The 21,991-nt window shown below is 36.1% G+C and overlaps 1 protein-coding gene across 9 annotated transcripts in view; it reads right to left on the bottom strand.

The window, feature by feature from the left end:
- Positions 1-21,991, bottom strand: part of WDR64 (WD repeat domain 64) — a 71,636-nt gene that overhangs the window by 44,459 nt on the left and 5,186 nt on the right. For 6 of the 9 annotated variants that reach the window (XM_069010390.1, XM_069010391.1, XM_069010385.1 and 3 more), the window contains exons 3-12: positions 20,640-20,795; positions 19,726-19,877; positions 18,915-19,045; positions 13,079-13,178; positions 12,450-12,553; positions 9,900-9,929; positions 5,627-5,734; positions 3,793-4,007; positions 3,135-3,269; positions 350-429 (exon numbers count right to left, since the gene is read on the bottom strand). In XM_069010390.1, the coding sequence (XP_068866491.1) occupies positions 350-429; positions 3,135-3,269; positions 3,793-4,007; positions 5,627-5,734; positions 9,900-9,929; positions 12,450-12,553; positions 13,079-13,178; positions 18,915-19,045; positions 19,726-19,876 (1,054 nt within the window). In that variant the 5' untranslated portion in view covers position 19,877; positions 20,640-20,795. Of the gene's footprint in view, positions 1-349; positions 430-3,134; positions 3,270-3,792; positions 4,008-5,626; positions 5,735-9,899; positions 9,930-12,449; positions 12,554-13,078; positions 13,179-18,914; positions 19,046-19,725; positions 19,878-20,639; positions 20,796-21,991 lie in introns of those variants that run through there. The other 3 variants (XM_069010392.1, XM_069010393.1, XM_069010394.1) reach the window with 3 other exon arrangements.

Below are 21,991 nucleotides of genomic sequence, written 5' to 3'. Positions count from 1 at the left end.
CACAATTTTCCTCTTGGGAAACTGTTAAAATTCAACATGAATTATTTCCCATGTCTAGATCTTTTTTTTTTTTTTTTTTTTTTTTTAGTTATACTGCCATGTATATTATCAAGGCTGGACAGCAGTCTTGGCCATTTTTTTAGTTCTTGTTAAATATAGACATAGGAATTCCTATGTTCGACATTGCAATTTTTAACAGACACAATACAGAAACAAGATTGCTGCCATACTCCAGCAACATTTCTGCAGCACAAAATATGACCACTGAAGCAGACAGGCCCATAAAATTATTGGATAACTGGGAAGAAATGGATGAAGGAGTATGTCTTGGAAAAAACCCGATACTTACCTCCAGTGACAATGACTTTTGCCTTTCCACAGTATGTGAAGGCATTTACTCCTTTAGAGACAGAAAATTCCTTTACAGGTCTGCAATTGTTAATAAAACAATCATGTAAGAAATATTAGAAAAATACAGTCTACAGTCATTCTGCCTTATTTTTCTGTAGTATACAGAATAGCTGTTTGCATAATGTAAACAATGTCATGTTAAAACTGAATCGATTTGTAACAGAGACTTGGAGTGATACTGGCACCAACGAAACAGAAAAAGGGTGCACTTTCCATTAAAGAAATAAATATACAATTTATACACCTGAATCTTTTAACAGGCAAACTCCAAACAGACTCCCAAACTGGTAGATATTGCCAAAGTAAGCTGCACACAAGCCTGTGTGCTTAAAGCAGTTAATCACTGAGGAAAAGTACCAAAGCAACTGCAATTGCCTGTTTCAGACATGGAGGTCTACTGTGATCTCAATGTTACATTAAGTGCAGTTACTTTTCTGTTGCTTCTGTACAATGTATTGCATAATGAATATTCTTTATATGATCTATTTTGTGATATATAACAACATGAGACAAGTATGTGAAAACTCAACAGCTATTCTATTACATTCACTGCTAAAGCATGGGAATTCAAACAACTAACACAGATTCAGATTGACTCAGTGTCCCTTCTAAACCCATCCTTTGAGCAACTTCTGCTTATCTCTCCATTTTTCATCCATTTCTACTAATAAGTGAATATTTTATTGATTTTTGGATGTAGCAACAGCAAGGTATAGACCTGTCATTCCCATGAAACAACAACTGCCTGTGTAAATAAGCTGTACAGAACTAAATGAGTATACATTTAATTTTTTCCTTTGAAATTCAGACAAGTATTAGTTCATCTATTCTGGGCTAGAGTATCCATTAATATTGAAAACCATAAATGGGGGTGACAGTAAATCTAACAAAAGACTCTGGAAACTTTGCAGATTAATGAAAGAGCTTGTTATTTCTAGGCAGGTATAAATAAAAGGCTGCTTACTTCCTATTATTTAGAGGGAGAAAAGATTTTTTTCCAGAGCTCAAACAGAGAAGTCTTGATTCTCTTGATGGTGTAAAATAACAATTAATTTAAATGTATGATTAATAGATTTTGTAAGGTTTTTTTCACCTTTTATAATTCTATATAACTGTTCATTAGCTCTTTAATGAACAGTCTTGATACTCTTCCAAGAACTTTATTCAGTGGGAATAAAGGATTCTGGCACTGTGAAGTCCTGTCCAAGCCATGGCCTTGTAACAGAAGCACTCTGTGATCATATGCATACCTCCCTTTTTTAAATATTTTACAAGAAAATATTATAGGTGTTCACCAGCCATTATTGACAAAGAAACTCAAGTCACATAAGGGAGTAGATGCACTGCATTCCTCTTTGAGTACAATAACAATTCCTTGATGCAAAGTTAATTGGGAAAATTTCTTTTGTTAGAACCAGTAAATAATATTTTTAAACTAGAGTTACTTATTAAATGGACATTTCAAAATGATTTAACCTATAGATATTTTTAGGACTATTAATTTCATTTTAAGAGCTGTGCAATTTTTCAGTTGTCTAAACATAAATTCATCTACCTGTTTTGTGAAACTGCTTAGAGATAAGTATTTATTGCATTTGGAGACATTACTGCCAGTGTGAAATGAAAAAGAACTACCAAGGTATTTGCAGTTTATGTTCTGCATTGAAGTATTTGATGGTAGCATCTACTCTTTGACTAGATTTTTGGGTATGCAGACTTAGTTTTCTTTCTCTTCTAACTAAATCCTATTTTTCCAAAGCTTCCAACAAAAACAAACAGGATTTCTCAGCTGACACATGTGACGTTGGACAATCTGTAAGTGTTTCATAGTTCACTTTCCCCATCCTCAACAGACATGCAATACTCATAAAACTTAAAGTTACTGTATTGATTCAAGAATTACTACATGAATATTTATGGCCTGTGTTATACAAGAAATAAAACAGATTATAATAGTTAAACAGAATATAATACAACTATTATTAGTCTTGAAAGTCTATTAATGTCTCTGGATTTACCTCACAGAGGAACTGAGAAGCTGACCTAATATTTACAATTTTTTGAGACATTTGAATGAAAACTTCTATTTATATGTTATTTATAGGTTCTTCTTACATCAAATTCAATTTGTATTATTTAATTGTGCTATAAACTTTTCTAAATTCACAGAATAATTAGGCTTGGAATCAGCTTAATCAACTAATAGCACTGATGAGCCATATGAGTAAGGACTTGGCACTAATAAGGCAGCCATAACCTCTTTCCTGCTGCATAGTAGAACCACTTCACAGCCCTCAGAATAAATTGTGTTCTTGGTTTAATCTTGTATAACTCAAACTTGTGAAACTAAAACTGTAAATAAAACTTAGTTGAGTTTATTTTTCTCTGGGTATAGATTTTAAATGAATGGATATATGATACGCATGCAACAAAACAATTTCCTAACTAAAATTTACTTGCTGAGGAGAAACCGGAGGAGACAAAACTGTCAACATAACATATTTTAAGGGTTGTGAGTACTGAACATATATGGACAGTTCTACATCAAAAGCTAGCACACAAAAATATTCAAGCATTTAAACAAATGTATTTTTGTTTTTATTAACAAGGCTAATAGAAAAGGCAGATTCAATATGACAAGATGACATCTTACAAAGCACTGATCTCCAGCAGAGTTATAAAGCAGAAGATCTATTGCTTTCTAGAAGATGTCAGATACTTACAAGTTGTCCTCTAGTCGCTTTATGTCATCCAAAACAAATGAATGCACACTGTCTGTAGAGCAGGATGCAAAACGTTTTAGGGCAGAAATATACTTAATCTTCACAACCCAGTCATCATGTAGCTTGCGTTTAGGCCTAGGGATATAAATGGAGAAGTAATTAGGCTACAGTAGCAACTACTGTGATGCGTCCATAGGTGGACAGGGATTTTTTCAGTGAGGTTATATATACAACCAATGCTAACATTTAATATCCAGGGCAGATACAGAACCACTCTTCCAGCTCAAATGCAAGCAGAGAGAAAGTCGGGGTTGAACCATGCACTTTTCTAGTCACAATCATGCTTCCACCTAATTGGGCACAATAAAGCTGTTCCTTTGTCAAACCAGGTAACAGAAATTGTGAATTCTCCCCTTGAATTCTATTCTGCATCCTCTCTGTTATAAGATCTCTTGTAAAATCTGCTACCAAAAATGATGGCATTTCCTTCACACAACAACAAGTGAATCCTACTTACTGCAGTTTCAAAAATTATTTTCTTTGGTTAGATGGGGTTAATTTATAAACAGAAGCTAATCCTCCATTTAGGGAAATCAAAACCCAAATTAAAAACAAAACATAATACAAGACTGCTAATATTTTATCATATGCAACTTACATGTTAAAAGATTCAGAGTCCATGAACCTAAATTGTGATTCTTTTTCAGCTTTAGATTGTTTCATTATGAAGTCATCATTGGTCATAGTAAGCAGATAAACATAACCCTTGTCATCTCCCATTAAGATGGTATCCTTAGCCAGGTGATCTGACATTGTCACCGTAGAAACACAGAGCAGACAGTTTTTCATTGGTTTGATGACAAAACCATTATTCTGTGGAATATGGTAGAGAGTTTATTAGATATTGCACAAGGGTCCTTAAAATTGAATCTATCATGCTTATCTAGTTACATCAGCATTCAAATCTTGACTTTGTTTTTTCTAGTTGCTCCCGTGACTGCTGTTTCCTGATATCAGAAACTCAGGGAAGACCATCACCAAGCAGAGTTAAAAGCAAACCCTAAGAGTTTCAGCAAGACTCTGTTTCATAGATAGCTTTTTCCATTTCAGTGAAGAAGTATTAATTACAAATTCTAGGAAGGCTCTCTTCATGCTATATAGGATGGTATATTTGCTAAGACTGTATATGGTTTGGTTTCCTGTTCAAAAATAAGATGCTATCTACAAGAAAATTGGAAATAACCAAATTAAAGAATAATTCAAACCACAAAATATAACAGTAACACACAGGGAGAAACTATATAAGAGTCCTAATTAATAGTACAGCCTGGGAGTGCCAAGTGCACTTATATGGGCAGGTGTTTCAATTTTTGAGGCACAGAGATAGTGGGAATGAATACAGTCACAAGTCATTGTGGTATCTTGCCGGAAGGCCCAGGAATGGGATTTTGGGTCGTCTGTATTACATTGTTTATTGGTTCTACTGCCTGACTCCATCTGTTATTTGATTAAAGTATCCTTGCCAGCCTAAACTGGTTAGAACTGTTCACATGCTATAGGAATTAACTGCACCGATGCTGCCTGTGTAGCACAGAAATATTAAAGAGACATAAAAGAGATATAGAACTATTATTTCTGTGGTCTTGAAAGAGAGCTGCACCTATTCATCAACAGGGTATCTGCAGCTCTCACTGATGTAATGACTGGAGGGAACTTGGAGGATGTTAGGTGGAGAATGAATTTTTGAGCCCTTCTCCCAGAACTCCAATTGGATTGAAAAAAAGACTTAAATAGACCTGCCTGAGCTTGGGAAGCAGCCTTTTAGTATTGGGGGAGAAAAAAAAGTTCTAGGACAATCTTATCCTAAAAATATTTGCTTTGCTTCTCCTCATCATCTCAGCTAACTTGGAATTTCCAAGAGAAGTCCCAGAAACAGGAGGAAAAAGCTAAAATATGGGTCAGAAAAGATGCATAAGGTATTAAAGAAAACTTTAACAGTTTAGACATACATTATTAACATCAAAATGTTTCTGCTCTTAGAAAGTCCTGAACAAAATACAGGATATAAAAAAATATTTTCTTTAAATCGGGAAGTTACCTCAAAAAGAAGCTCTATTATATTCCTTGGAAAATCTGTTCCTTCAATCTTAACAGATTCTGAGATATATATATGTCCATGCACACATTAGATATACAGATGCACACATGTGCATTAGGTACACATGGAAAATAAATTCTTTGGGGGTTTGTTTGCACTATAGTGTAAAATTTTTCTTTTTCTTTCAAGCTTTTATTATACTTTAATAATCCCATTTGGTGTGTAAAGAGTATTCCTCCTTTAGTGTAAATTCCACTGTTTCACTGAGTTCCTACAAAGAAAAAAGTTAAAAGCCTTCATCCTGTTAGACCAAAGGGATGTGAATGCATATCAGAAACAAAGACTGATCAACTTTCAGGTTTCATTTTGGCATTTGTCTGATCTAACATAATACCTGTCTCTCTTTTGATTTATAGTCCCAGAGAATTACTGTGCTTTCAGTTATAGCCACGACATATTTCAGATTAGGCAGGAAATCACATCCAGTGATCCAAGCAGTATCCTGAGGAAAATAAAAAGAGTAGCTAAAGAAGGATTTTCTCTGTAAATTTATAAACTTTTCTATCATGTAAGTACATATTTTAAACCACTTCTACATAAACCATGTACACTCTGCACTAGCACCTCCTAGGTCTAGCCCCACTGAAAGTTCTAACTCCAGGAATAGCTCATACATGAAGTTACAGAGGCACCAGGCTCAACCTCTACTATTACTGACTCACCTCAGAGGCACAAATGCTTCACATGAGAGGACACAATACACATACACTGTTAGTTGAACTGTAATGACACTGGAAAAGCACTCTGAGCAAGCTCAAATATCTATAGTAAAGCAGATTAAGCTTTTACCTGGATACAATTTGGTTTGAAACAAAAGAAATTTCAAAGCAGTCAAAATTTCAGCTATAAAAACAAAAATCCCATTGAAATGAATTTTTATGAAAATAAGTAACTTTGTTAAATAATTTTAATTTTCCCAATAGGAAATATTTACAAATATATACATATGCCCATATTAAGGCACTGTTCAAGTATACCTCCTATTATACAGGTATTAATGTAAAACAGTTTCTCTTGCAAAGTATAGATGAGACTCCTGTTGTACACAATACTGATTCTGCTCTTAGTGTAAAGGGTCCAAAATCCTGACAGAGGATGTCAACACTGTTGCAGGAGAAAGTTTCTTTTCTTCCTAATGATCTGTGGGCAAGTGGTAATACATTTACAAGGATTTTTTGTGCCCTTTACTAAAATAAATGTGGGAAATGTCAGTCCTGCAGAGGCCTTGTGGATTGTTTTGGTAATTCTTATGGAAGAGTTTGTTAACTGTGGCTTTTTGAGGTCCTTATAACAGTATCAGATAAAAATGACTAAATGGCTTGAAAAAGATGATTTTACATTTGTAGTTAAGTCACTAATTTCTTGTGCTGGCTTGTGATGATGCAGTCAAAGTAACACATTTCAGCTTTAGAGGAAAGGTTGTAAGAACTTCTCTTCTTAGTGCTGCCATACTTGACAGACAAACTAGGCAGCTGCACCAGATCAACCTTTTCATTATTTTCTTTTCCCATCCTGTCACTCAAGAGCTCTTATCTTCCCTCTCTTGTTTTCAATACAGCTCCTGTTTCACTTTTTCTGGCTTATCCATTGGATTTGTTTGTGCTTTTCTACACCACATTTAAAAGACATTTTATTTCCATTTTTCAAAGGAGTGGTTTATTCACTACCAGTATTCCCATCATCATTCAGCAATGATTCTATGCTGACTACTATCTTTGGGACCTGTCAGCTGGACAATTGTTAATCAATGCACTCTGGTGGGGTTTGTTTTCCCCAGTGGTCATATTTTAAAACAGAAGGTTGTGTGGTGCTAAGTCAAAGACTGTACAGAGTTTTAAGTGTATTATATTTATGCCTCTACTCTTCACTCAGTCACATAATCTCATCAAGAAATGAAATCAGTTTTTCTTGAAGTGATCTGTTCTCCATAACATCCCTGTAACAAATGTACCCACAGTTCATGTTCCATTTACACCATCATGATTCTAGGAGAGTTCTGATGGCTGCAGTCCACTGGATTTTATTTCTAGCGCTACTATGTTTCACTGTCATTCTGGCTTAATATCCTCAGGGCCAAGACCACTGTCACTCTGCTTGAGTGGGTCTCTGTTCTGAAACACCTCAAGAATGAGAACACTGAATGGAAGAAAGCATAGGAGTACAAGGATTGTTGCAATCTATAAGCCACCCTCTACACACATCGCTGTTAGTCAATTGACAGAATGTTTCTAGTCTGATAACTTATCTCTGAATAAGTCCAGAATTCAGTACCTTACTTCATTTGCAGGACGATGCACACAAATACATAGCTTCATCAATTAGCTGTTCATACCAGTATTGATGATGTTAGAACAGTTGAAAATGGCATAATAATTATAGTGAGAAAAGAAGGTACTACTATTTCTGCATATCAGAAGTGAAATGTAAGCCCTGAAAGGCAAAGTCATCTTTCTCTGTTTAGCTATTTAGATATTAATCATAAGCTATCATTCATAGCTGTACATTATGATCATTTGGTGCTGAAGTCTTCAACTAGTATTGTTCACCGTATCTTTAATAAGTACATGGTGGGTGATGATTTACACTCACATAAGATACTGTACTTTGATTTTTAGTTAAGTGTTTAAATAAAAGCTATTAAGATGCAAAGCTTCCATTTTTATAAGCATGCTTTACATTAGAAAAACTGTGACCAAATTCTAAAGATAAATCTCTCAAAGAATCCCCAAGTTAATAAATTTATTAGCATCATACATTTCAACTGTCTGGAAAGTGGTATTTATTATCTCAAAGAAATACAGAATTTTATTTCATTTCAATTCGGGAATTTATATTTAAAGAACAACATAGCTTAAAATATTATGTCCTACAAGCATCAAAATCTTTCAATAACCATCAAAAATTTCAGGGACCTCAAGTCCAATAAAATCCCTTTTAATTCTCTTTTCAGTGCAGTAGTTAGAGGAAAGATGAGAAGAAATTCGATTGAACAAGGGCAGGAATATTCAATGCAAACACTTAAATAAGAATATTAGATAAAAATTCCAATTCCATAAGACAAGGCAGAGCACAAAGCAGAAAAGGGTGATTTTTAACTAAGCCATCTGAAAATTTCATAACTTTGATACAAAAAAAGTGAATATAATGACTTCAGCAAAAGTAAAATGACATCACAAAATAGCATAAAATCTTTGAGACACAGAGGGATTTCATAGGGTTATGGGCATGGGTTTCTCTTCTCTTTTCTTTTCACCATCAGCTCCCCAGTCAATCAAATGTCCCTGGGAAACCAAAGATTTTGCCCTGAAAGACTTTATGCTCTACAGTAGAGACCGTCATGTTCAGCAATAATGACCTCAACTGATCGAATGATCCCCAGGAGCAATGATCCTCCATCCCAAAGATGGAGAGGAATCCACATTGTTTTTAACCTACTTCTTCCTGTCTCTAGGAAAGGCTGAAAAAGTGGAAACATCTCAGCTGGGAAAGGATGGGAGTGTGGCCCGTAACAACAGTGACAGCAGATCAGGGTAGCCCACACAGATCTGACACAGAGCTGAAACAAGAGGATGCTCACAGATACTAGAACTATGAGTTTTAGTGTTGTATTTGTTTGGAATCACAATCCTAACAATTACAGTATTATACTGAAAGATATCATTACGTTAAACATACATTATGTTAAACATTTCTTTCACACTTCTTATGGCAAAAATGTCCTTCAATGGTGCCCAATACTGCCACAGCTGCAAAATGCTGTCCTACTTTCGCAGCAAAAAACCCTTCACATTCATTGAGGAATCATTTTAAGACAAGTGCTCAGTGCTCAGAAAGGAAAGGGACCCTGCAGCCCACTGCAGCATTAGGCTAGCACTCCAGCTTCTTCCCCTCGGCATCTCTGGGGGAGATCCTACCTTTGTATATTTGGATTGGGGAAAATGGTTCCTACAAGCAAAGCAGGAACAACTAAAATTTACTCCTGTAGCACACCTGCAGGAGAAGCTCTAATTCTAGTCAAAGTTTCCAAAAGTCAATGGGTCTCAAGAATATTTCTCACAGGTACCTCTCTGCACTAATTCCACAGGTCAGATTAGCCCTTGTAAAAACTGAACGCAACTCAGGCCCAGAGCTGTTTTCTGACTTCAAATAGTAGGGCCTCTGCTGCAGAGTACTTCTATTACTCCCAGGGCAAAAAATGAGGCTTTAATGTATACACTGTGTAGTCAATCATCTACCTAGCAAAATATAGAACTGTTTTTGATTAACAAGCTTAAAATTGTACTTATTTTAAAGTGACAATTGAAGTTTTGGATTTTAGAAGAAAAAATTCTAGCCAGGTAATGGATAAAGAATGATTTGGTAGTAAAAGAAGCATTTATCTGAGGTTTCATTTATCAGAGGAAAGAAATCAAGTTACTCAATTGTTTCTATAACTGAAAGGAATAAATTGAAACTATTTGACCTACAGCACCCTATGACAAATCATGCAGAAGTCTCAAAGCTAAATGTGGCATTAGAATAATGCTCAGTTTCTAATTATTTCTATTTAGTACATGCTGATTTTTACTTAAAGTTATTTAACAGGAAGGAGAAAAAAAAGAACTTACTTCAACATTGATGGTTGCCAGAACCTTCATCTGAAAAATCAAAAATGATACTGTCACAATAACAAGCAAGTTCTTAAATTAGAAGTCTAAACAAAGTCATCTCTCCTCTTCACAGGCAGATCAGAACAATAATTGCTAACTGAAAGAGTAGGTGGTTAAGATCTGAAAAAGATCCTTAACCTGCCGGCTGCCTGTTCCCTTTTATATAGCGAAGAACTTAAAACTTCTATTTCTCTCACAATTGTTTCATAGTTTCTTGTTCAGTTTGGGGTTTTTACATGGAGATGTTGGAGTGAGCAAAATAAGTAAAAAATACTCATTTTTACAACGGAGTCTAGATCAGCTGGCCTTCTGATGGAATTGTGCTTTTCATGGTTATTGACAGCTAGAACAGCATCAGCTCCTGTGAGAGATAGGATGAGTCATACAGAAACCCAAGCTAATGCTGGCCCAGATGTCATATCAACTAGTGCCAGCAAAATCCCTGGCAGAGGCAGCACTTCAGGCTGCAAAAAGGAACACCCACATTGGTACAGCATCTTTCACCAAAGGTAACTATTGGTGGACAGTGTAACATGTGGCTCAAAACCTGAAGAGTTTAAAGTGTCACCATCATCCAATAGAGACAGGGTTACCCTTCTATGTACTTTAACAAAACTACTAAGTTTTCAAAAGCAGTTTCAAACTTTTCCCTTCTGAAACACTCAGAGATGGTTTTCTACCTCCTCTTGCCCCTGCCCCTGATCAGTAATTATTCAATGGCACCTCATACCCATCCCAGCAATTCCACATTTCATAAACCAAGAAGCTAGGATCAAAGCTTTTCTTCCCATAAAAGTGAGATGCCAAGTGTCCTCATGGAGAGTCTTTGAGCGGAGTTTAAGAGTATTGTTAATCAAAGGATGGATATCCATGCCCTGTTATCAGCCTTGGCTTTATCTGCAGTAACTAGAGTATGTCCTTAAGGCTGCCTACTCCTACAGGTCTAACGTGCCGGTCAAGGCAGTATCCATGTCTGAGAACCTGAGAAAGGCAAGTGTCATATTCTGGAGTAAGATGGAAGTAGTTGATGGTGTAGAGCTGTATGCAGGTGTTGAGGCATATTAGGCCCATGTTTGTTGCAGAAAGCAATGCTAAGCCCTCAAACAGAATCATGGAATCATAGAATAATTAAGGCTTGAAGAGACCTTTAAGATGATCAAGTCCAACTGTAAAACTAACACTGCCAAGTCTACCCCTAGACCACGTCCCCAGCAGCCACTTCTACACATCTTTTGAATACCTCCAGGGTGGGTATCTCAGCCACTTCCCTGGGCAGTTCCAATGCTTGACAACCCTTTGGGTAAAGAAATTATTCCTAATAGCCAGTCTAACCCTATCCTGGCACATCTTGAGGCTGTCGTAATGCCTTAGTCAATTTCAGAACATAGTTTTATAAGTGGGATTTGAGGTTCCTGATTCACTGTGTTAAGCAGCTGGGTGTAAAATCATTTACACTGCAGTCAGTGATGTCAGATAACATCACTCTAGCCTATGAGGAGGCAGCAATTCAACTTGAAAATAGCATGGGGAGGTAGGGGGCAGGGAAGAGAGCTATTTTTAATCTTACACTTTGGGAAATTATTTTTTTCATAGGTACATAAGAGGGATAATGTTCTGGAGGACAGGCTTTCAAATAAATTATTTCAGCATTTAACAAAACTGCACCACTGCTTTGTTATTTAATCATCCGCAGGAGTCCTTTCTTGGTTTAAACGCTCCTGTCATAACCATTATGCACTAATTAGCTAAAACCCCTAGAAAGCATTAGTGCTGCTTTCAAGCTTTACTACATTGTCTGAAATAACTTTAAAGAAACTGGTTGCATTAAAATTGTACAAATATAAAGCACCAGTGAGCATAGATGTGTGATGTACCTCATAGCATCTACAAGTGCATACCTCTAAACAGTGGTATCTGGGAGATTAATTTGCAAATTTTAGTTTAACAGCATCTTAAGCCTGAATTTGTACTTAAAATGGTACAGATCTCCTTACAGTTTACTGATGAGGGAAATAACTGTGAGCCATTGTCATGCAGATTGTTGTAAAACTCACGACTTTCAAGCTTCTAGATGTTGCTGTATTGAATAAAACTTAATTGCAAACAACTGTCTCTGTCCATTCTAGATATTTTCTGTAGCTGTAGAAAACAGTTAATTCTCTGATTTCCACTCTATACCGAAAAGTTAATTCTAATAGTATATTTTGTATTAAGGGAAACCTTTTCTAAACAGAAATGAAGATTATTTTCTATTAAATTAATTTCTATGAACAATGTCTATTACTAGCCATCTCTACCTTCTATCAACTTATGTGGACTGTCTAGTAGGTTTATAATTGACAAGAACAATGTATATTTCCTACTATACTGAAAAATACAGAAAAAGTTAACTTTGATAAGAAAGATATCTAGGTTTTTTACGAGAAAATTTGAATGCTAGGTCACAGTCCGCTCAGTTCCCCTAGGTATTGCCTAATGGAATAATAAAAGAATTTGATTTAGAATTACCTGTTTGCTAAAAACAGTTAGCACTCCTCTCTGAGAGGCTGTTACTGTGAAATGCAGAAGGGGCACCTTCACTATACCCTTAATGACATCTTTTCTCTTGACAACTGTCAATGACAAAATATTAATCTTACAGACATAGAAAACAACAAATAGAACTATAATAGTAAGAAAAACATAAACAAATAGAACTATAAGAGTAAGAACATTTTCTCTTCCTGAAATGCATTTTGGTACCAAATGCAAGGCAGTGATGAAATATATCATATATTATCCTATACTTGGTTTAATTAATCATGCTGCATTTCTAAATATCATTAATGTATTCTGGATGTGCCAGTTCTTCCTCCATTTTTTCAAAAAATGCAGAAAGACAAGTAACTACATAAATAAATAGTCTGGTTCAGAAAAATTAATCATTTCAAAATAATTTAGGAATATGGAGAACTCGGAAATGCAACAGGGGAGTGTTCCACATTTACTAAAAACCCAGGTATTTTGGAACACAGAAGAAGAAGCATGAACAAGCAAAGGCAGATGTGATCTTATCACTGTACTTCCAAGAAAGTGAGCAGCATTAGAGAACTGCATTAGAAAAAAAAAAAAAATTGATATAAGATGAAGTATGTCACCTGAATGAGTAATCTGCTGTTTTTCAGACACAAGCAAAACCATGCTTTCTTTCGAGGGGGAAGACGTGCCATCATCTTCTCCTAGGAAACAGCCAAAAATCTAAACAAAACAAAATAGAACTAAGCAAGTAATTTATTGCAAAACTACTTCTAGAAGATATATGTATAAAGTCAAATAGTTATCTCACACTTTAATAATTCAATATTCTTTGAGTAAGTACCTCAGTATTATTTCCTTTAACCATTAGTTGTCAGTATTACTTTAGACTACTGAGATCTGATATTCAGGCACAACCTTTCTTCAATGTTTGCAAAGAAGTCAGCTTACACAGGACTTCTAGGAATATAGCCCATCTACTTTTCTAAAGTTGTTAGTACAGCTTTGCTTTGTAATGATTGTTTGTAAATAACCATATTAAATTTTCATTTTCCAGTTCTACCTACCTCAATTAGGAAAAAAAAAAAAAACTACCAAAAGGAAGACAAAACAGACAACTGTATTTATAAACTGAGACATTCAATGTAGCATAGTGGTTTAGCCTATACAGAAGAAGAGCTTTTCCATAAAGATATGTAGATTCCCATTTGCTGGAAAAAAAAGGTAATATAATGACTATTTTTAAAAATTCTTTTTTGGCCATCTCCCTGTGTATGGCAATGTTCTATCTGTACTGAACATGAGCAAGATCCTTGCACAGGACAGTCAGGTAAGTAGCTTATTTCTGCTCCAGGGTGTGAAATTTTCAGCTGAAATGCTCTACAAATCTCAAGCTCTGTACCCAAAAGCAGTTTAGTAATTTCTTTAGGAAATTAGTCCCACTCAGCTGTACAAATTTTTTTAACTTCTTTCTCGTAATATGGACATTATATATACTTCCTTTCATGAGTTCTAAAAGCAATGCCCCTTTGGATGGGAGACAAAATGTTGTATTTTATTCTAGTTCAGTATTTTCCATGTTATACAATAGAGCTCCCATTTTCATTCTTTGAGACACTCAGATGTACATCTTTCAAAAAAATATTCTCACACATTACTCTTCATCTTTCCCTTCACAGCTCCCTCCTTTCCATATACACAATTATTAGCTATCAAACATCCTCAGTGAATACATTATCTACCACAGTCCCTTACATTCCTATTTCTTGTCCTATCACCTTGTCTTTCCATCCTGTATCCAAACAGAGAGGCTAGTTGCCTTGTACTTCCGTGGATCTTTTCTCTTGCCCTTATTGAAAGGAGTGACATTTTGCCTTCTTAATCGTATGTACCCATTTCCCAGCAGAGAACAGGCTGGTCAGCTTTCCAGGGACTAAGGTTTTGGTAGGAGGACTTTTTGTTTAAGGATAGGCTTATCCAGCATCAGGTCCCTCCTGAGTCCTGACAGGATGCCAGGTGCAGTGGTTGGGCTAAGCCAGCAGCTGCCCTAAAACCAGCAGAGAGGAAAGTTCTCAGTGCACATGTAGGTGTGTCCTGTCACACTTCCTGCAGACATGAGACAGTGCCACTTTCGCTCCTGCCCAGCAGGCAGGACACTGCCCAAAGAAACAACATCCTAGAAATCCCTTACAGCTGCGGAAATGGCTTCTGCTAACTCCAACATGGACACAGGAGGTCCCAACAAGCCCCAGCCCATAATGTCTACAAGATATTGATGGTGAAATAAAATGCAAGTTACACATACTTCAGATGTTTATCTCCAAAAAAATACAGCTTTCTAAGAGCTAACTACCTTTGAGAAGGAGATTCAGAGCTAAACCTCCCAAGTCACTAATAAATGATAGCTTTTGGGCTGTCCAGGATAGTCACAGTCTTTTAAACTGTGAAGCCAGCAAATGACAAAGGGTTGATCCTAATTTAACTAGAGATGATTTCAAATAACCTTTTTTTTTTTTTTTTAATAAAAAACTATCCTTTGTACATGGTGTACTGTTGTGGAGACCACTGGATACCTAGGAAATCCTTGAACATGAAGGACTTGAAAAAGAGAAGTATCAGTAAGTTAAAGAAATAGGAACACTCACACAAGGCCATGATTTTCTAGGTTGTGGAAATAAACTCAGAAGATTTTGTCAAGCTAAAGAGAGGCCAGATATGGAGAGATAAATTTGAAAAAAATTAGATCTGTTTTACTAGGAAAAGAGGAACAAAGGGTCAGGGATAGAGTTCTGGGAAGAGGGCTAAGGTGAGAGAGAGAGAGAGAAATGATAAAAGAGATATATCAAAGGAACAATGTGAGGTGTCTTTCTCGACTCGACAATGAGAGTCTCTTTCTCGACTTTTGAGACAGGGCATGCTCAGCAGTGCTAAAAGGAGCAGGCAAACTCAGAAGACTGAGGTTGAAATATAGGACATCTAGAAAAAAAACATTAGAAAACTGGAGCACAGACAGCAGAAAGCATGATGGCTGTTGAGGATGTTAAAGACAGTAAGTCTTATTAATGATACATTTGAAAAATTAAGTGATAAAAAGTCAGCTGAAACAAAATCAAGGCTACTTCCATTGTTCACATGAAAGGTATGTCCAAGCTGCAGTTAATAAATAGGATTTGTCTAATAGAACTAGTAGAGTAATGAACATTTTAAGAATGGATGTATCAAGTAAGGAAGGCCTTTTTGTCTCTTTCATCATCTCTCTCAAACAACAGCTAGTCTCAGCTGGACTACTTAAAATACCTTCCAGTCTTAAAAGGCCAATAATAATTTCAATAGAGTTTTAAAGCATGTAAAAGAGCAGATTTGCAGTTGTTTTTTGGTTTGGTTTTGTTTTGTGGGTGTTTTGTGCGTGTGTGTGTGTGTGTATTGCTGTTGGGGTTTTCTTTGAGTGCTTGTTTTTGTTTTTTTCAGAAAAAGAAAACATTCATTTAAAAGGAATGAAAAGACTAAGGAGTATGAGAAAAACAAGTGGAATTTAGTCTGGCCAAAGGTTAAACAGACTCAACTTAGAAATAATAAAACAAAAGAAGAGCGACAGATATGGGTGGAAGAAAAAAAGTGTCTATGACCCTCATCAGTAACTACATGCGGGACATCTTTGATTGTCAAAAGGTTAAAAACAGATGAAAAGAATTTAGAGCTGTATATACCTACACTTGTACGTCTCTGGCAAAGTCAGCCAGTCAGAACACTGCCTTCACTCCTGACATTAGTAACTTTCCAGAATTACCTGAAGCATTTTGGAACTGCAGTGTTTGTCAGAGAAACAAAATTTTAAAATGCCACCACTACATAATATGTAGGACACAAACCAATCACATTTTATTTTATTGGAACCCATTCAAATAATCTTGGAAGGATCTGTTTTGATCCAATCATTATGGATAGGATGCTTCCACAATTACAGAGATCAAAACCTCATGCTGAACTTTCGGCTGATGTAAATTGGGCAAATGATCAATTCTGTTTCCATGTAAACTAAGTCTGAAGAATTCCAGGAGTCAGTAGTTTTCTTAATGAAGTTTTTGTTGCTCCCTCTCTACCTAGACTACTAATAAACCAAATTTTTTTTTTTTACTTGAAAGGAGCTTGGCTTTATATTCCAAAATGTACAGATAGCTTGTAATACATACAGACCATCAGATTTCTCACCAAACAGAAAGAAAACAAAAAAGCAAAAAACCCACTGCAGCTTTTCAGTGCTGTACTGTATTTCAAACTGTGCTGGATAAGGCTGTGCCAAGGTAAAGAAATAAATACAACATTGAGTCTGATTCAAACAGTCTGATCTTTGTCTATTTTACAACTGAATTATGACTTCTGTCATGGATGAATTTCCAGTTACTTTATGTTAAACATTTCTCCCCTGCAAAAAGACAACAAAGGAAAAAAAAACCCAGATTAACACTTTGATCAGGATTCTTTTGAACAGAAAAATAGTAAATACTTCTGTTTCATTCCCTACACCACTCAGTATAGGCTCAGAAGATATCCATCTTGTACATGAAATGCATGATGTGAGATGCTGAACATTCATTGTATACCACACTCCACTTTTTTCAAGAAAGTTTATACACAAGGCATATTAAAAGGCTGTCACCAGTGAGCTCACACTTGGTAAAATTTGAGAAATGCTCATAGAACAGGTTCTGGGGATTTTTATCCCAAGCAAATCATGCACAGATTTCATAAGGAAACTAAAGGGTCGTCACCTATTTTATTACACCCCATGCCTTGCTTGCTTGTGTAATTATGCAGCCAAATTACTTATGTAATTATGTAATTTGGTAAACTAGACTGACTCCATTGGAAACTCAGTAAGGTTTTGTAGTAAATGACATGCACTCCAGTAAACATACAGAGCTTCCCTTAGTTCTCTTATAAACTAATAAGCCTGAACATAATTTGCTACTGTTCTGCTACCCTAAACGAAGGACAATCAGTCCTTCAGACTGTCAGCTGTTTTCCAGATTTGCCCCAAGCCCTCCCTGAAGGAAATCTTTAATGCCTGACATGAGCAAAATCCGTGAACAATGTGACACTATAATCAAAAACAATGGTTAAGAAAGGTAGTAACCAGAAATGTTCCCATACAGAACATTAAATAGAAATGGCTGAACACACTGTTTTTAGGACGATATTAGGAAATTACTTGATAGCAATTGTTGATAACATGTAAGAAACAAGTGTTGGGTATCTTCAAGGTTCCAATATTAGCATGATGTTCCAGAGTAACATAAAATGTAAATATACTGACAAATTTGTAGTTCATGTCACTTGCTAATACCCTGCCATAAGACTTCAAGTCCAGCAAGGACTTGCCATGTATACAATGCCACCTATGCTATTGTAGGAAAGTCACTGTGAGCTGCAAGTTCTGTCCCTTCTGCACCATTCTGTCTTCTGGTAAGAAACAACAAAAAAAATCATGTAGTAATATATGATGATGGGTGCCCTTGATAAGGATTGGCTCTAACAATCTAAGAATCAGTAATTTTTATAGAACAGTTGCTTGAAACACTACCCATGGGAAACATCTTTATAAAAGACACATTTCTAGAGCAAGTGTTCATTTTTCAGTGTGCAACGTGCAAATAAAAAAGAGCACATGCTTAAAAAGCCCTGAGAAAGTATTTTTTCACAAAATGTGAAGAACTGGATGCTATGGAGATAAGCTTTTTAGGCAGATTCAGAAATAACTTACAAATGGGATAGATTAAAATCCAGGAAGGGATATTAAACACAGGTGCATTTGCAACTCTGGCAGAGGAAATCCTTAAGACATGTGCAGACAGATGCAAAGGGGGTAAACCGGATGTACCATTTTATAGTTACCTCATTCTTACATGCTTTTTACACAGGTTTGCTATTTACCACCATTAGAGACTGAAAAATTGATTACATGGATCTCGTTCATCTACAGGACCAAATAATATATGCAGAATTCTCTGGTTACAGAACTCGACTAAAATGCTGCTCTACCTTTAATGCTTCATATTCAAAGTAAGGTCCAGATTAATGCTGTGAACAGGGGAAGAGAAAGGCAAGGAAGCAGAGGAAAGAGAAAAGAGAGGAAAGGAGCAAAAAGAGGAAGCATTTCTGAAGGTTTGGCTAAAGACAGACTTATCCTCAGAACACAAATGGCATACTGTAGTAGTGTAAGAGATTTTGCATTTTGTCAAGAAGCCTGAGGACAACGCACATCACTGAAGCAGTTCTGAAGACCAGGACACACCCAGGCTTCAGGCAGCAAGAATAAATAACAACAAGAGAGTGCCTCATTATGCCATGGAACTCATGAACAACAGACTCGTGAACAACATACAATCAACAGATAAATATTGTCACCATTTAAAATTCTAATTAGTTTTTTATATTTAATAAAACTTTAGAATTCCTTACCTCAAGCCATTCTGGCTTTTCATCAGGGTTGCTGGCGATCTTCCTGAAAAAGGCCTGAATATTCTGATCCTTGACTGCTGGACCAAAAAGTGTTTGTGTGGTTGTATAGAACTTATCATAGTCTATCTCATCTGTATGGGAAGAACAACGTCCACACAGTTTAAAACCAGCAAGCTACAGATCCCTTTCTTATCCACCCTACCTCTGGTTTTATTTCTCATTCAATATCAATAACGTGCAAGTTCCAGCTTCTCACATTTTATTCACTAAAGCATTTGAAAAGAAAAAAAAAGTCTTAATATTTGCTCTTTTCAAAACTACCTAATTTGCAATGCGTGACAGGAAACAGATAAAAGAATAGATAAAAATTCCTCACTTCTGTATTCTTCTCTTCCTTACCATAATTCTGATTTTTTTTTGAACCTGAATGGTGCGTGGGATAAAGTTTATCCTTTCAAAGCAGTAGCCACTTGCATTGAGAAAAGGAAAATTTTACCCCCATTATTTACAACTAGCAAGTGTATTTACATAATTCATCGGGTTTGTGCTTTTACAGAAACGTTGCATGATGCTGACTTCTATATGGGGCAACTCCACCAATTATATTTTGTGAGTGATCACCATGGCCTTGTAACTTGGCCAGAAATCCTAACAGGAGGAGAAAAGAACTCTCCTAGAGCAATCTCTCTATTTTCTGTAAAGATCAAACAGTTACAGTTAGAACATTGATTTGAGGTCTTTCTTATCGTCTTCTCTCTATGTTCTCTCCATGTGAAAATTACACTTTTCCATCAGATTGAATATATCTTACCATCATCTTTAGTATACAAGCCTGAACTCTCCTTGGTCTTCTGGATGATCATTTTTTCAACTAGATTCTGGAATTGCTCCAAAGCATTATTGAAATCAATCATTTCAAGAGCAGAGCAGCTCTCCTTATCATGATGCTTCTTTCCAGACATCCTTTATTAGGAGAGAGCAAGATAAGAGGGAGAGCTCTTCTTACAGCCAAGACTTGCTTTGTTCCTTAAACTCCCACATGAGTTCACGTGAGATGCAGCTGCATGACAGCTATACCAAACATTACAGAATAAATAAAAAAAAGACCCTGGCTTAGCACCTCAAGCTGGCAAACAGTGCAATGAACTGTGGATGGCACAACATCCCATCACATCACAGAATCCTACTTACTGAGTGCCCCTATGTCATGAACCAGGATCACTAAATAAACTGGCATGTGAGATTATTTCATTTTATCTCATGTAATTTGTGACAGAAGAGACCTTTAGCTCTACTTTCACCTCCTTTGTGTTAGAGACCAATAAATACCAGCCATTTATTACTACACTGAGCCCAAACTTTGTTCTAAAGTATAATTTGTGGTAAGGTGTCGAGTGTTGATCTTCAGACACAAAAAGATGGAGAATCCAACATGTCTGTTCCAAAGGTTAATTGCACAAACTGTTAAAATTTAAGCCTCTTTGTGTGGCTTATTCTTCCTTTCAGCAGTTCTTGGAATATCTTCACTAATTTAGTTGGTACATTCTCCTACTAGGGACCTTCGTTCCTTGTCTACTTCTCCTTTCCTTTAGGTCTCAGCATAATATTTGTGATTCGTATCCACATTTTTCATCTTTTCAATATCTTTAAGGAATACTGATGCCATGTTACTGAGCTATACCATAATAGGCAAATGATGAATTTCAGACTATTTGTTAAACTCACTTTTCTGTAGACCACACCGATCAATTTCTTTGTATTGTTTTTTAGCTACTGATCTCCAGATCCACTTTGCTATTACTTCACACAAGGCTAATGCCAGCTTTACTGGACAAGGCTTTCTTGAATTCCTGAGCGTGGAGTCTTAGCTCTGTGGAGATTCTGTAGTTGAAAGAAAAGGAGAAATTATATTTTGTATTTCCTTATGGCAATCTAGAGGACTGATATCAAACAGACATGTTTCAAGAATATTCAAGTCACTTCTTCAAAGAAAACAAAACAGATAAAGGCAATAATCTTCACACCAACTCAGAGTATCAGCTGAGAAACATTTTTGAAACATATAGGGAAAGCAACTAATTGGTATTAAATAGAGTTACTAAAAATAATGCATGGAAATATCTCTGCATGAAATAGCTAGTTCTTCAGGGGAAGAGGTGTCTGATGATATCTACCTAACACAAGCAATCCAACAGCTTGAAATTCTATCATTTCAAGGGGAAGAACACAAAAGTTTCTGGGTAATTCTTCTCTACTGCAATGAGCATTTCTTTTGATTAGAAGAAGGAAAAGAGTGTGGCAGAGAAAAGCAGCAGTGATGCCTGGAAAAGGGAAGGACAGCTTGAGCATACATTTTTGCTGTTTTCAACAGTAATTCTCCGGGAAACTATTTCCTCTGTGTGTCAAGCTACTCAGTGGCTGGTCAGAGTTGTGGTGTATTTGATATACTGTCTCCAGCTGAATTCTTGCTATGCTGTGCTTCCTGTTGATTAATTTTTCCACTCTCTGTCAACTAAGTTTGTATGACATCAGGTTATATTCTCATTTCCCAGTTAACAGCAGTAGTTTAAGGTTCATAAAAGGTATTGGCATCCATGACAGAAGGGTTAACAACAGAAAGCTATGTTTTGCTCTCTTGTAAAAACCCATGTGGAAACTTCATGTTATATACCACAATGAAAACACAAAGAAACCCCAAATGAGGATTCCCTGCTTTCAGTACCAGCTGATACTGTTGTCTTCAATGTTTAAAATAAAAAAAAAGTACAGTATAATTTAAAATAAGATGTGATGACTGAGTGGACTGAAAAAAAAAAGTAGAGAAGATAGGAATTGCTTTAGAAGATAAGCAAAGTCTAAAAGGCAAATTCAATATTTAATTGATGAGTCAGGAAGTTCTTGCATTAGTAGGCCTACAGTAGCATTAACTGAATGAAAAGTATTTCCTTCACTGTCTCCATTACTGATAGTGTGGAAAGCACTGGATATGGAATATGATATAATTGATGTTTATTCAGAAGCTGACTCTCCCAACTCTTACCACATAATCCTATTAGTCTCAATCACTGGAAGTTCTC

The sequence above is a fragment of the Aphelocoma coerulescens genome, chromosome 3 (genome assembly GCF_041296385.1).
Source record: "Aphelocoma coerulescens isolate FSJ_1873_10779 chromosome 3, UR_Acoe_1.0, whole genome shotgun sequence".
Classification (NCBI taxonomy): domain Eukaryota; kingdom Metazoa; phylum Chordata; class Aves; order Passeriformes; family Corvidae; genus Aphelocoma; species Aphelocoma coerulescens.
The sequence above is the reverse complement of the archived record's forward strand: the minus strand, read 5'-3'. Positions and strand labels throughout refer to the sequence as shown.